This window comes from Gossypium raimondii, chromosome 9 (genome assembly GCF_025698545.1).
Source record: "Gossypium raimondii isolate GPD5lz chromosome 9, ASM2569854v1, whole genome shotgun sequence".
NCBI classification, from domain to species: Eukaryota; Viridiplantae; Streptophyta; class Magnoliopsida; order Malvales; family Malvaceae; genus Gossypium; species Gossypium raimondii.
Window position 1 is genome coordinate 37,300,347 of NC_068573.1, and position 15,805 is coordinate 37,316,151.

The following is a 15,805-nucleotide window of genomic DNA, read 5'->3' on the forward strand; positions in this document are numbered from 1 at the left end:
TGTTATGCACACTCAAAGTTTATTCTGTTAAAGCTTATGTTTTATCGCACCAGGTCAAGTGGGAGGATGTAAGATTTTAGCCAATTTTATAGACCCAATTAAGTCTAAAATCAAATAGCTTGATTTAAAAGGATTAAGTGTTTTATTTTAATAGCTATTTGTTCATCCGATTACTTGATGGAAGTACATAATGAAAGGTTGATTATTGTAATTGATCCCGCACAAAACACACACACACAAATTGAAGCCTTCATGGCTTACGATTTATTTTATTAAGAGAAAAACGTCAAGAGGGAGAAATTAATTTATCGTGGTGTTTTTTTCGCCAAACCCAATGGTCAACTCTATTTCCACGTTAAGGAATTCTTATACTTGTGAAATCATATTATTTTAAGGATTAAACAACCCTGTTATAATTAATGTCAAATAGAAGAAGTATAGCCTTATATGGATACAGGGGCTCCGTCCCCGTACCCCGATCGCCCCCACAAATCTCCTATTTTATTTCTTTAACAAGTGGGTTGCACCTTAAACTTTTCAAGCCGGGTCAAATGGAATTTAAGTCACACTACTCTATAAATATTTAATAAGAAATTGAAGCGGAACGAAATCGGACACAACATTCTAATATATTAAAATAAGATGTAAGATGTGGATATATCCAAAATTCTAGTTATATTTATTTTAAATGATTATTAAATTTTATTAATTATGTATCAAATTTATACATATCGAATATAACGACAATTATTGAGCTGGACATGCTTTGGAAGGACAGATGATTGGGTGAGTGAGAAACGTGTAAATACAACTCCATGGTTTGGACGTGGAAATAAATCATTGTTAATTAAACGTGTAAATATAATTACATGATTTGTATATGAGTTCGAACACATTTATATATTTAACTAAAAATTGGAATGAGTTATAGATAATTTTAAATATTATATTAAATAAAAATTTAAAATTAAGAGAAAAAGAGAGAGAAGTTTTGATTGGGCTTGTTTGTTTGGTGTAAATTTTTTACAGAAATGATATCTGGAAAATGTATTAATGTCTGATTTTATGTAAAATAATTGTTATTATTTTGTAAATTTTCTTAAAATCATTTTCTAAAAACAATATTAACAAGATTTTTCATAATTAATTTGAGATCTAAAACTTTGAGAATATAAAACTAATAATATAAAAATGAAAAAAGAGAGCGAAGAAAATGACATGAAAATTATAGATCAAATTGCATAGAGTAGATCATATATAAAAAAACAAATGATGGCATGAAAAATGAAAAAAGAAGAAGAAGAAAAGTGATCTGATTTTGTAAAAAACCAAAAGGAGGGAACAAGGTTAAAAAGGATGTAGCATTAGCATCCCACAACGTGCACCTAAAATGATGTATTCTAGTATCCTACCAAATGATATTTTATTCGTAGTTTATTAAATTTCATTATATTTGGTACATTGGGAAAAAAGAACCTTTATTTCTCACACCAAAAGTAATAAAGAAAAAGATAATGCTTGCGGAAGGAGCTTCATTTTCTTGGAAACAAATCCTCCAATGCCAAATTTTAACACTGAAGGTAGCTCAACAACCTGATATAGCTCCATCCATCCCAATACAAAAAACACAGGTCAACAATTGCAGAGGTAAAAAATATTGACAGAAAAACACACAAGTGGTATGGAGAAGAGTCAAATTTGTTGAACATCAGTGTCATTTTCTAAGGTGGTCCAATGGAGTTTTGCTCTCTCACATGGACTAGTGTGATTCCTAAAATACATACATCACATGAAAATACAGCCAGCACAAGTAAATTATTATATCATTGTTTCTAGTAACTCATGATCAAACTGCCCAATTCCTTCATTCATTCATTAAAAAAGACAAAAGCCAGGGGCAACATTTCAGCTTTCTATTCATATTATATATTACAGACATCATCCATCCTTGTCCTCATATGCAACATAAAACAGAGGAAAATTAAAGAAAGAGAAATTAAGAGCAGCAGAATGTGATCACTGGATCTGTTTAAGTTGAGCGACGAGTAGTAAGTATGCTGTAATTAGCTGTTCTGCTAGACCTTGGCAGACACACTACTGATTCCGAGACAGCACAGGTTCTTTTACAAGAAGAGTAGAGATTAATAAATCCCAACCTGTCACTGATACTCCTTGTTACTTTAACTCCACTCCATAAATTGCTTCCTGATTTTTCATCATTATCATCTTTGCAACATTCCACCATCGCCGCGAAAAATGGATCCTTCCCGCCTGCATTCGATGCTTTTTTCCGGGCTAAAATCTCTTCAAAATTGTTCCTTCTGGAGGTGGGTGGAGTGGCCGGGGGAGGTAATGGCAGCAACTTTATGGACCCTTTTTGCTTCTCATCTTCCAGCTTCTTCTTAGGAACCCCTGGCAAATGCTCCCAAGAAAAGGGTACACCGGAAAATCGGAGTGGTGTAGCAGGACTCAGAGGTGAATCCTCCGGAAAATACAAAGATCCGAGTGAAGATGACGATGAAGAAGAAGGTGTTCGTCGGGAGGAAGGGTATTTGGCTGCCGGAATGATGGTGTCACAATCTTTTGAAGCCATTTGGTCACGGCCACTTTGAGTTGATGAGGAATCCATAGCTTACGAGAAAAGAGAGAGGGTGGGGGAGACCAATTTGTGTTGTCATATGATGCCTTTTTATTTATTTATTTGATCTTGTTTGCATATATTTATATTGATACCTCTTTGTTGCATATAAAAGTTTCTTCTTTTCTTTAGGTTTATATATATTCTTTTATCAATTTTACTTTTTATTTTTTAAAATTAAATTGGGTTCTCACCCTTATAAAAAAAAGTCAATTTTGAGCATAAAATTTTCAAAAAAATTTACATTAATTTTAAAAATTAAAAATATTAACTAAAATGTATAATTTTAAACATTTCATTCCACATGTTAACGTATATGTACTTAATGCTAATTTTTCTTAATTTTAACAACTTTATATATATTTTGAATTTTATTTATTAACATGACATATAATACAAATAATATTATGTCAACATGAAATATGCATGAAAGAGTTAATGGTTTAGCAAGTAATTTTATTTCTTTTTAAAATAATCTAAATCTTCTTAAAAGATTAATGACTAAATTTAACAGATTATAAGAAAATATCAATTAAAAAAGAGAGGGGAACGCGAGGAAATATAAAAAGGAGTAGGGAGAGAATGGTGGTGGTTTATGTAGCTGACCCGAAACACGGGACCCTAAACCGGTGGTAAATCAATATTGTGGTTATTATTGTTTTTTATTGAAAGATGAACCTATATATTTAAGAAATAGTCCCACATATTTATATTTATTTTGGGAGGTGTCCTTATTATGGTTAGATTGAAATGTGGCCATGGAAATGCAAATGCAACATTAGACTACGTGACAGTCTCAGCCTCCTTACGTCATATATGCACAAACCCCTTTTGACATGAAATCCTACCTTCATTCACACATTTCTTTAATCAAACCACCATACACTAACCATTTATTATCATCTAAATTAAAAATAGTTTAATTAAATTTCAATTATGAAATAAAATTTGGGTCTACATTTACATCTTTTATCAATTAACTTTTAAATATATAAAATTATATATTAAAATTATGCTTTCTAAGTTGTATATATGTAACTTTTTTAACATCCCATCCAAAAGATTATAGGATGAATCTAGATTTTGATAGTTCCAACGTAGAGAATTATGGGGTGTTGAATAAATGGAGCAAATTTCATTTCTAATGCGACACAAAAATGGTGTTTTAAGTCTGACATGGTAATTTTATTTTAACTCTGGTTTGCATTTAACGATGTCAATCTATAGATTTTGCATCAACTACAAGTTTATTAGAATAAGTTGGATCTATTGGTAAATAATTCACCTTTGATTTCTATTTTATAAGTTTCTCATTCATCCACATAATTTCCTTAACTTCGTTAACTAGATGGGAGCAACATTTGATACATTTGATTTTTTTTTAATTTCGAGTCAATTGAATTGAATTATTTAACTTTTTCAAATCAAATAAGTAATTTAGTTTTTTCAAGTACGAGTTGAGTTGCATTTTACAATTCAAATAACTTAATAAATTTTTATATAAATACCTCTTGAGTCCCCGACAATTTTAAAAATATGTAAATCTATCTCTCTCAAAATATTTGTAAAGTATTTTTTCAAAATTCTATAAAAATGTGTATAAATTCAAAAAAACTTCTTAAAAATCTTAAAAATATATAAAAATTTAAACTATAATTTAAAAAAATCTAAGATGATAAATTTGAAACCTTAAACAAATAATTATCAAACCAAATTTATCATACTAATCATCTTTTTTTCTCTCTTATTTTATTTTAAAAAATTTTCAAATATATATAAATGATATTTATAGGGTGGGCAAACTGAAGGGGCACAATGTATTTTTAAAATTTTGTAAAATTATAAATTAATATATTAATAAAATTATATTTTATTCTCTAAAAAAATCATATTTCAACTTTGTCTTCCTAAAATGATTTTTCAGCACACCTTTGGCTTTGCTTAGTTATCCAACGAGGGACTTGTGCTCATTAAACTCAGAGTCTTTCCTTTGAGTTAAAAAATCCAAAGTCTTCAAAATTTCAATCGAATCATTTTTTCTAATATTTTCAAATTTTAAGATTTTTAGAGAGTGAACTTTAACTTAAAGAATTGAACACAAGATAAAAGTTGAGATTTTTCAACGGGTAGAAGTCGAAATCCTATGTATATCCTCAAATTTTAGATTTTAATTATAATCGTCAATATTTTGTTAGATATTGAGTTATCTTTGAAACGATTTTTGAATCACATGATTTCAAGGTTTATAGCTCGAGATAAGATCATTTTCGTAAAGTTGTACAAATCATATATGAGTTTGAGATTAATCACAGGATTTCTAGGGGCTAAGATTTTATGAAACCTTCGTACCCTTTTTTATTTTTTGTGATTCCTACGCCCAAAATTATAGATTTGTGACTTGTTTTTGCAATAGTTTTTGAATTACATAATTCTGAGTTCTATAACTTGAGATATGATCGTTTTCATGAGCAATTCGAATTAATCACAAATTCACATATTTAATTTCTAAATTCGGATCAAAACTCATCCAAGTACTATATTATCGATTATTTATTGTTGTTAAATAACGATGTTGGTTCTAGATTGTATAAAAAAAAAACTAAATTTTCATAGCGCATCCTTTCCATGTTTTCTAATAGGAAAATCATGAGCTGAACACGCACGCTTTGGACATTTTAATTTCTTGAGTGGTTTTATTTCATTCATGATATGCTTAGGACATTGTCATCAATCTTATGCAATTCTATAATTGTCATACTTGCATACTTTATGTGTTCAACTTTTTAGTCTAAGGAGTTGTTATTTGAGAGTCTAGTTAGTCATTTTGCTTGAGAACAAATAAAAGTTTTAAGTGTGAGAGAATTTGATCGCTATCTAATTAATATATGTTTTAGAATTAAATTCACTTTTTAATTTATGCTCATTTTCGGTAAAATTATTAGGTTTAAGGTCGATTTTAGTATTTTAGATTCGTTTAATTGTAGTTAATTTTGACTGTTTTAGTGCTACTACCATTGATCCTTGAGCTAAAATGATGTAGGTTGGGAAAAAACAAATGACCTTAAATTAGAGCAAATTAAACGTTTTGCATCAAGATGTTTTACAAGGAAGGTCATGATGTTCACCTCTATATTTGGAAAAGTCAACCCACAGAGGAAATCTTGATTTTGGTGAAGTCAGTGATGGAATTCGTGACACAAGGGCATTTTTCGTCTTGACATTCGTGCTTAATTTGAAGGCTAAGCGTCCATTTAAGAAATCAATTGAAAGGCATTTTAAGGAAAAGGAGAAGGAAGCAAATGGTCAACTAGTTGTTTAATGAACGGTATTTTAGATCTTTTCCATGTCCAGAGTTGACCATTTGTATAGCTCTGTTGTCTTAGAAGGATATTCTGATGCAAGTTGGACCACTAGTGCAAATGATAATAAATCCACATTAGGTTGGATATTTAACACTAGAGGAGGGGGAGCCATTAGTTGGGCTTCTAAGAAACAAACTTGCATCTCTTATTTTACCATGGAATATGTGTTTATAACTTTAACTATAGTAGGCAAGGAAGCAGAATGACAAATTTGTTATTAGATGTAGAATTGTGGCCACAACTAATGCCAACAATTTCTCTGTTTTGTGATAATGCAACTACAATGTATAGAGCATACAATGGTGTATACAATGGAAAACCGAGACATATTAGCATCAAACATGACTATATTAGAGAATCTATCTCTAATGAGGTAATTACCATAACATATGTCACATCAACAAACAATTCAGGAAATAATTTAACCAAAAGGTTATCGAGGGATTAGGTAAGTAGTACTACAAGAGAAATGAGCTTAAAACCCCTAATATTAGACACTAATAATGGGAACCCAACTTTTAATTAGTAACCTCTAATTAAAAAGTGCAAAGGATAAAAACAAGTATTGTATGTGTCTATGATGCATTAGTGAAACCCATTCCAAATAAATAATGTTATAATGACTAGTGTGATCCACTACATATGTAACACACCAAACCCGACCCTATGATAAGATTCGAGTTTGAAGTGTCACTACTCAAAATTGGACTAGCTTACAACAAAATAATTTGGCGAAAACTTTATAAAATTAATACAAAGTTATACATATAAACATATAATAGTTGTGGCTTTACTGAAGTTTGAATGAAATCATTAACAGTTTGAAATAATGTTTAAGCCATCGGCTTATAAGTTCAAATATAATAGCTTCATTAAGCATAATGAAATAATTTAAATCCAGACGTTTATACTTAATAGAAATCTTGTAAAAACAAAGTCTTTTCAAAATAAAAGTTCTTTATATGGATCGTTTCTGAAATACATTTATACGCAACCCCCAAGAGTCATGCATGATACAAAACAAAATAGTCAGCTTACAATAGTAGCAACACTCTGGCGTAGTCCTTCTAACAAAGTCTTCTTTCAATCAACAAGCTTGAGAAGGAAAAGGTAACGGAGTAAATTCATATGAATTTAGTGAGTTCCAAAGGGAAAATATACATATCATTACTTATAACATAATCGAACATTTCAGAAAGACTTACACATAATAAACATAGTACGCCCAATGGCGTATATAGAACACATACAGACTCAATATGTCAACTTACTTATCATTTGGGCGTATACTGTATGCCAACTTGACACAACTTAAACAACCCATCTTCATGTCAGCCACGTACCCATAATTCAGAATTAGAAGCATATCATACAATCTCATTCACATACCTTCTCCCAATTAACTCTTCATATCATTTTCATTCAGAATAACATGTTTTATAGTGATTTGCCAACCCGGTTTACAATATAATTGTCCTATCGGAGGCTACACAAATATATCTCCTCATTTTCATCACCACATATCAAATCATATCATACATATCAAAAGCAGATGGTGGTGGCTTAAGCATGAAGGATGACACTTACTTCATAACAGAAACAAACTAAACTTAGACCGATGACACTAGATAAACATTATCCACACATACACTTTTCATCCATTACAAAGGAAGGTTACTTATCTTACACGAATTATATAACAAAGAGATCTATAATACATGGAAGTAAGAAATTAGAACTCACCAGAAATTCTAGCAAAATCTACAAAGTAGGTTGTTTGCCTTTATCAAATCTGAACATGCATATAAGAACCAACAACACTTAATCCAAAATCAGGAAATTTCCTTCCTCACACACCATTCTAATATCTATGCATGCAATACGAAAAACACGTAAATGACTTCAATGGTAACCTAAGGTTCATCAGTAATTACGAGTGAGTTGATACTAGCGTATAAGTTAGCTAGATACTACGAACCTTCACTTCGATAAAGTTTTCTAAACTTAAGTTTTTCGGATACTTCTAGAGGAAATCAAGAAAGAAGAAGAAAACGTAAAAGTCTTTTAGAAATACCACCGCTATCCTTATATACTTAAGCAACGGAGACAAAGATTAGTGGAAAAATCAGATAATTACACTAACTCTCTTGATTCACGTGATTAAGCGCACTTAACAAAATTTAGGCCTTATCTTCTACAGTAGTCTGGTTCTGTTCTAACTAGACCTCAACTTGATTAACCAAATCACCATACTAAAATAATAAACAAATCTAAACAGTTGCATACTTAACGAGTTCGCCCAAAGCATCTGGATGGGTCGAATACTTAATAAAAGAGTCCGCCGAACCTTAGAACTCGCCAAACTAGGATTTCGCCAAATGACATAGTACACAGAATTCCATACTTAGCCAGAACAAATGCTTTCTTACCCAAATCTATCCTTAATTTACCATATATACGCTAAACAGTAACCAAATACGGAAACTTCGTCAAGCGGGCTCTTATAGCGTATAGAGGATGAGTTGAATACTCTTAATAAAGTTCATTGAATATTCTTTAATGTCTGAAGCAATGGGCACAATAAAGGAACTCTACTTGCATAAACATAAGAAGTGATGTCGCTTTAACAAGAATTTAAGGGGTTCTCTTATAAATGTTTATTGGGAATAAAATAAGCACATGACAGTTTAGTGCTAAAGGTGAAAACTTCCAACAAAATTATAAATAAGTATTATGTGTAATATATCTTCAATTTTAACCCAATGAGTTGTGGACACCAACAACTTCATTAAAATTCCAAGATATATTCACTAATTGATGGTTCAAGTCGAGAGATACTAAATTGTATGCATAATATTTGTTTGTGTAAAAGACAATGTATTGATTTTCTTTGAGCTCAAGTGTAGGCCTTGCACTTTGTACATCTTATTGTATTTTATACTGAGTTAATTCTAATTAATTATTAATTTTGAATTATATTGTAATTTAATTTCAAATTTAAAACTCAGATAATTAATAACTGAATATTTAAATAATAATTTCAGGCCTGCATGTAATGAGGCTTTATTAGCACATTTGGACCGAGATATCTATCACTAGCCTAATTGCTGAAAAGAGCCTAAAACAGCCCATTGGGAGCAAGAACTTAAAAATAGTAAGCCTATATTACCTGACCCCTCGACTTTTACAGAACCGGCAAAGAGCCGAAGAAAGCCCATCTAAAATGCGAGTCGCTATTTGCTATTTAATTTACAAATGCTAAGACCAGAGTTCGTTGCAGAGAGTGATTCTTGACTTACACTTAGCGTGGCCGAAACATCAATGCAAACTCAACTTCCTGAATAAATCTCTCTTCTCTTTTTCCTTCGCCATCCTTTTGAAAAATTACGATTACAAGGGCATGTATGAATTACAAATACGTGTAAACTAATAATACATAAGGCTCAACCTTTGATGCGCCTCAATGCAAGGTAAGCTAGCAACCTATATCCTACAAACATTAGAAGCAAGATTCCCACACTCAGTTTCGGGCTAATTTGGCCTGCGATGTCTTGATCAATAAACTTGCAGCTAACTCTGTTACTTCCATGGTGTGAGCACCCCAGCAACGAGGAAATTTTGTTTCCTTGGCTGTATTGGACGTTAACAAACAGCTTGTAGCTGTAATATGTAGTAGAGACGTACTTGATCCATGCCATGCATGCTGGCACCTTATGCACGTAGTATCCTCCTGTTAGAACAAATGCTAGCATTGTGACAGTAACAATGGTTGAAGCCTGTTTGGCATCCATGATTACTGCTCCTAATGCAAGGCCGAGCCCCTGAGAGACAAGCACGTAGCCGAGAAGAACCACCAATGTCAAAAGAAATGCCACCAAATCAGGTTTCAATCCAGCCATCCAGTATGTCACGATAAGGAAAACCGTAGGAAGGATGAGCTCCATTGGGAGATCCCCAATAATCCGCGCCATAAAATAGGAAGAGAGAGTGTACATACCGGAAGCACGCTCTTTCATAAAGATGGCACGTTCTTGGGGAAAGGCAAATACTGCATTAAACGATGGCAAGACACCCCAAAATATGGAAATGAAGAAGAGGAGACCGAGGCGGTCTTGTATGTCTCGATAATCCGAATGCCACCACATTAAACCTGCCAAGATGGAAGCAGTAATTACTTGGAAGACTCTGAGGGTGTTGAAAGATTCATGCTTTCTTTCTTTAAGCCCTCTTTGAAGTAGAATCCTGAATTGATAGAACCAAGTAGAGAGGTCAACGCTGCAGCTACTCGTGTGTTGTTGGCAAGAATGGCTCCCGATCAAATGCGAGTCCCTTTCTGAAACAGCGGTGATCTCCATACAAGCATCTCTTACTTTTGGAGCCAACAAGGTACTGTAAGAAGCAATCAGGCTTTGTTTTATGTTTGGTGTCTCTCTTTCGCATACACCATCAAGTTTACACACACCTGAAACATATACAAGGAAATTTAGGATATACTCAATAAGTAATATTCATTTCACTTGTCTTTTTTTTTTTTTTAATGAACCAAAAACACAAACCATCTTGCCTTGGGATACATTGATAGTGAAAAAATCCCTTCGTAAATTTTTGTATTCAGTACCTAGAGGCAGGCACTCATTAACATTCTACTAGAAGCACTTAAAATCTTGGCTATATTCGCTAGGAATTCTGTTTCCATACGGTGCACCGACACTACTAGTCATCAAGTACTTCTTTGGACCTTATCTTAGAAGAAGAAAACCATTTAAGCATATGAGACATAAAGTTTGGTTAAAATAAAATAAAGAGGATTAAATGTGTATGCATGATGATCGGCCAAACGAACTTGAAAACTAATGCAACATAAACAGCTTAATGATGACGATGATGATAGATCCCATTAAATTAGCCACAAGCACAAAGGCATGCATAAAAAGAAAAAAAAAATTTTGAGAGAAGGGAATAAAACAAAATTAAGGAATTAGTAGGAACGCACCTCCCATTATGAAATGATTTTAACGGTTATAAATTAGTTTAATTGATGTAGGAGTTAGTGACATGTAGTAGCAAGAAATGAGTAACATAGGCAAAGGCAAAGGCAAAGGCAAAGGCAAGAAAGATTAAAGCTGTCCAGTGTTGGTGGTAAAGGTGGTACTCCACTCAGGTTGGTGCCTGCCCTGCCCACTACGTTTGTTGGGCCACCACTTACTGCAAAAATTTCCCATTTCCTTTATGTTTTCAAATCTAAATTCCCCACTTTTACCACTCTTTTTTTTTTTTTTTTGGGGGGGGGGGGTTATGTAAGATGGCTGTGAAGGGAATAAAGCCTCAAGGTGAAGGAAATAAACTACATCAGAAACAGTGGAGGTTAATAATAAGAACCAAAGTCATATTTGGACGAGTGTGAAGCTTGGCTTATCAGCCAGAAATCACCTAGCAAGTAGGAAGGACATGAGAAGACTGATTGAACCTATGTGGACCTGGGGAAATATTCATCGTCCAACATATTCACAGCTTACTTTGACTCTGATTAACATGTAGATAAAAACGACTACTAATGTCAAATCCTTTGAAGATATAAATTAATTGCATTAGAATAGAGATGGGATGCTACGATCCAATGTCTCGGGTAACTGACTAGTGTTTATTCCGTAGAGAGAACTAAATAAGAATCTATTGACAGCAGCTATGTGGCAGGACTAATCGATGCACCACCACCTTCCAAGTGCTCTCTCTTTATACCTATATACATAATAAGATGGTTTGTAACGCTATCAATGCCGTCATCACTCATCTACCTTACAATCATAGTGTCCAAGAATATGTATAATTATTATTGATAATATAAAAAGCAAAAGGGAAATTGAATTAAATTTAATAAGTTCCTGGCTCTAACCATGGAAACGCACTTCATCTACATTATTTGTGAGTAGACTTTGTGGACTAGTGACGTACCCCACCATTCATTTGCTTTTCTATATTTGATGCGGAAAAGAATAAAAACAACAACAATAATAATATAATTATGCACTATAGCTATCTATGGTCCAAACTCCAAAACTTCAACTTAACAAGCATTTTCAGTATTTCTTTTCCAAGCTGTGGAGTTAACCTCTCCAATTAGATGATTCACATGACCACCAATCTAACTTTCTTAGGATAACACGTTTTAGGGTATAGCTGGTTGCTGGCCTGCCTTTTCCTACGACATGCGCCATTAAATTTGACCAATTACTAAATGAAACAAATGTTAATAATCTAAACCAAGCTTTTTGCCCTACTCTTTGCTTTCTCCTTTGTTTTTCAAGTCATCCACCAACTTGCCATATTGATTAATATATTAAAGGATCAAAGCTTCACTCCAATCCAAGTAAGTGGACAATAATACCTCCAATTAATACAACGTAGGGTGTGTTCCATAAAGCTTTGAAAACTTTCATTGCATTGAGAAAAAAAATTCAACTTTTAATTTAAATAAATATATATATTTTTCACGCTCGTTTTACAATCCATGAAGACTTTTTCTTTTTAGGGTTTGTAGCTGCCCTCCTAATAATGTAATGTATCTTACTACCTAAGACTTATTGTATTTTTTATAAGAAGTTCAACTAATCAAATTAGTTTTTCAACAAAAATGTTAAATAGGATAATTAAATAGATAACGACTTATTACATCTTAAGGTGATTTGTGTTATAAAATTTCATTTAAAGTAAATTATATCTTTACTTTTGTTAAAGAATTGAAATTATTGTATATAAATCTTATATTAATAAGATGAAAATTATGAAATAAATAATTTTAAAATCTATTATCAAACAAAATAATTATATTATAAAACTTCAAATTTATTAATATAACAAATAGTTTTGTTTTAAAATTCAGTACTTATACTAAATAAATTATATTTTTTATTTATCAAGCAACAACTTAGATAAAACATCACCATCTAACTCGTACTAATTTTGCCCAAATAATAAATACTTGGTACTCTACCACTATTATGACACTGCCCTAGGCACAAACAATCCATATATTCTTTTGGGAATAGCACATGTATAATTTTTTAATGAGCTACAATATATATCACCAACTCAAATATTGAGGTTAACAATATAATTATGGGTTTTTAAGTGTTATGATAAGATAAGGTAGGGCTGTATAATGATTCAAAGACATGAGGAAATGTGGCTACCCAAGTCCTTCCAAGTTGCATACAAATCAACTCGACTCCCCAAATATATCATTCATTGTCGAGCAGTCAGTAGTAGCTAGAAAGCTTAATGCTAAATCATATCCAATCCAGATAGATATGTGATGGCTTGTGTGAAATAATCACACGGTCCCATACGGATGTGACTAATGGGGCATGGGGTCCCTCCCTCCCACCACTCTTCCTGTAATCAATTCTACTACTGTCAACCTAACTAATTCACCTATTCCCAAAAGGAATATATATACACATTTACCTTTCTTGCACAGTAGGTACCAAAGTTGACCCAGAATTTTTGTGGGTCTTAAGCGGTGTATAAAGTGAAGCAGAGAGTTGGCTTTAAGATGCTGTATGATAAAAAAATATGGCAGATTTCTTGGGGGTGGGGGATGGGGGAGCATTGGAAAAAGAAGAAGAAGAAAAGAACATACATACAATATTAAAAAGGGAACAAGCAATACCAACAAGACAAGCTGCTACAAGAAGGAAAAAGGGGAACAAAAGAGAGTGAAAATGTCGTCTCTAGATCATGAATATCTGACGCGTGTACTTATAAAGGGAAATTATTATATTTTTCCTCTCAAATCAATGTATCTCAATCCCACTTTATCCACACTACATATATATATAGATATAGTTACGTAAAGCAAAAACAAAAGACTAAACAATTTAAACTACCCTTACCTTTTTTCCATATTTTACTTTCGCATGACTAAAAGACTAATATTATATACACGACCTATAGCCATTTGCCAAGTGCCATTATCTTCCAACACCACTATAGAAAATTCATCAATTATTTGCCAAATTTCATTTGAAAATAAGGAAATTCCAAGAGCTTGTTTTAGAGAGAGAAAAAAAAAAGACCATATTCCACAACTATAAGATGGTGTGGCAGAAATAATTAATGAAAACGTCGTAGGCCACATGTATATGGTACTTTACTTTTAAATACTATGGCCCAAAAGGAATGAGAGTAAAAGGGTTAAAAAAAAGGGTCTGATGACCGTGATGAATGCGTATGGCAGGCAGAAAAGAAAATTAAAAAGGAATGGCGAACTAATTAACGCAGGCAGAGAGGATGACGCAGCATATGCATGCCACATGATCTTGTCTTAATGATGAGAGGAAAACACAAGTTTATGGTTTATCACTGTGGAGAGTGGACCAACTGACCAAACTTCCGTTTGGGAAATTCATTGGATTATGAAAACAAGTTGAAAACTATGTCTCACTGCCCCCTTTCATAATTAGCCCCAAAGAAAAGTCTGTTTTTCTGTAGTAAAAGCAAAAAAAAAAAAAAACCAAGAGCAGAGAACCTAGACTTTGGTACCGAGTTGTTAACTCAGCTCAGATGAACAAAAACACAAGTTAAAGCTTACGTACCGTTAGCGAGATCAAGGAGGAAATCCGCAGGATTCATAGGAAAAGACGGCGAGAATCCAAGAGACTCAAAATAAGCCATGGCTTCACTTCCCTTCCCAAAATAAATGCTCCTTCCTTCACTCAAAACCAACACCGAGTCAAACATCTGATAAACTCGGCTTGAAGGTTGGTGCATGGATGTAACTATGGTTTTTCCCTTTTGAGCCAACGACCCCAACGTCGAAACCAACCGGAAAGCCGCTGTCGAGTCCAAACCCGACGTTGGTTCATCAAGAATCAACAGACTAGGGTTTACAAGCATTTCATGAGCTATACTCACTCTTTTTCGCTCTCCACCGGAAATCCCGCGTATGAAACTGTTCCCGATAATTGTATTTTCACATTTGGATAGCCCCAACTCGGATAAAACCATTTCAGCCACTGAAATCTTGTCTTTTTTGGTCAATGTTTTGGGCAACCTTAAGAGGGAGCAAAACACTAGTGTTTCACGAACTGTTAAGTGAGGGTAAAGAACATCATCTTGGGTGACGAATCCGGTGCGTTTGGCTATTTGTTTGGTGGATTTTTTGTTGTTAGCAAGGATAGTTCCAGAGAAGGCACGGCTTTGTTGTTGGTGCCTCCCAGCTAAGGCATTGAGGAGTGTAGATTTGCCGCTGCCTGAAGGGCCAAGGATGGCCAAGATTTCCCCTGGTGAAACCACGCCCGTGATATTGTTCAAGATAGTTTTCTCTTGGATGGTTGATATCAGATCAGAAGGTGTGGATCCATGGGTGAACATGCGTTTAATGCTCCGACCTCGAGTGTTGGTTTGCTGAATCTTCACCTTGTAACACACGTCGATGAACTGCATGAACAAGCAAATTTTAAAATAATATTGAAATTAGGTCAAGGGTTTAGGTCAAAATGAAACCAGTGTTGACTGAAGTCGCAGAGGATTTGTTTATGAGATTGGGGTCCTTTTAGTAATTACCTTGAGAGTGATAGGATAAGAAGAAGACATTAAAGAAGGGAGGTGGTCACGCAAATCTCGAGTTGGACTGTCCCTATTGGGAGTTTCTAGTTGAAGTCCTACACCACCAAAGCCCGGCATTATTTACCCTTTTCCCTTTTAATTTTCTTAGTTGTGGGGGAGGAAAGTGTGTGTGGAAGAAAGAAAGGAAGGAAAGAAGTGGAGAGGATCTGGGGAGAGAGAGGTAGAGAGGGCGGGGTGT

The 15,805-nt window shown here is 33.5% G+C and overlaps 2 protein-coding genes across 2 annotated transcripts; both read right to left on the reverse strand.

The window, feature by feature from the left end:
- Positions 1-2,029: 2,029 nt before the first annotated feature.
- On the reverse strand, positions 2,030-2,629 carry LOC105799429 (uncharacterized). Its single transcript, XM_012629982.2, has one exon. It carries the CDS (start codon positions 2,627-2,629, stop codon positions 2,030-2,032), a length of 600 nt encoding a protein of 199 aa, XP_012485436.1.
- A 6,516-nt stretch (positions 2,630-9,145) lies between these two features.
- LOC105799430 (ABC transporter G family member 25) lies at positions 9,146-15,805 on the reverse strand. Its single transcript, XM_012629983.2, has 3 exons — positions 15,565-15,805; positions 14,595-15,438; positions 9,146-10,462 (listed from the first exon to the last, which is right to left on the reverse strand). The coding sequence occupies exons 1-3, from the start codon at positions 15,682-15,684 to the stop codon at positions 9,444-9,446; spliced, it is 1,983 nt and encodes a 660-aa protein (XP_012485437.1). The 5' UTR covers positions 15,685-15,805; the 3' UTR covers positions 9,146-9,443.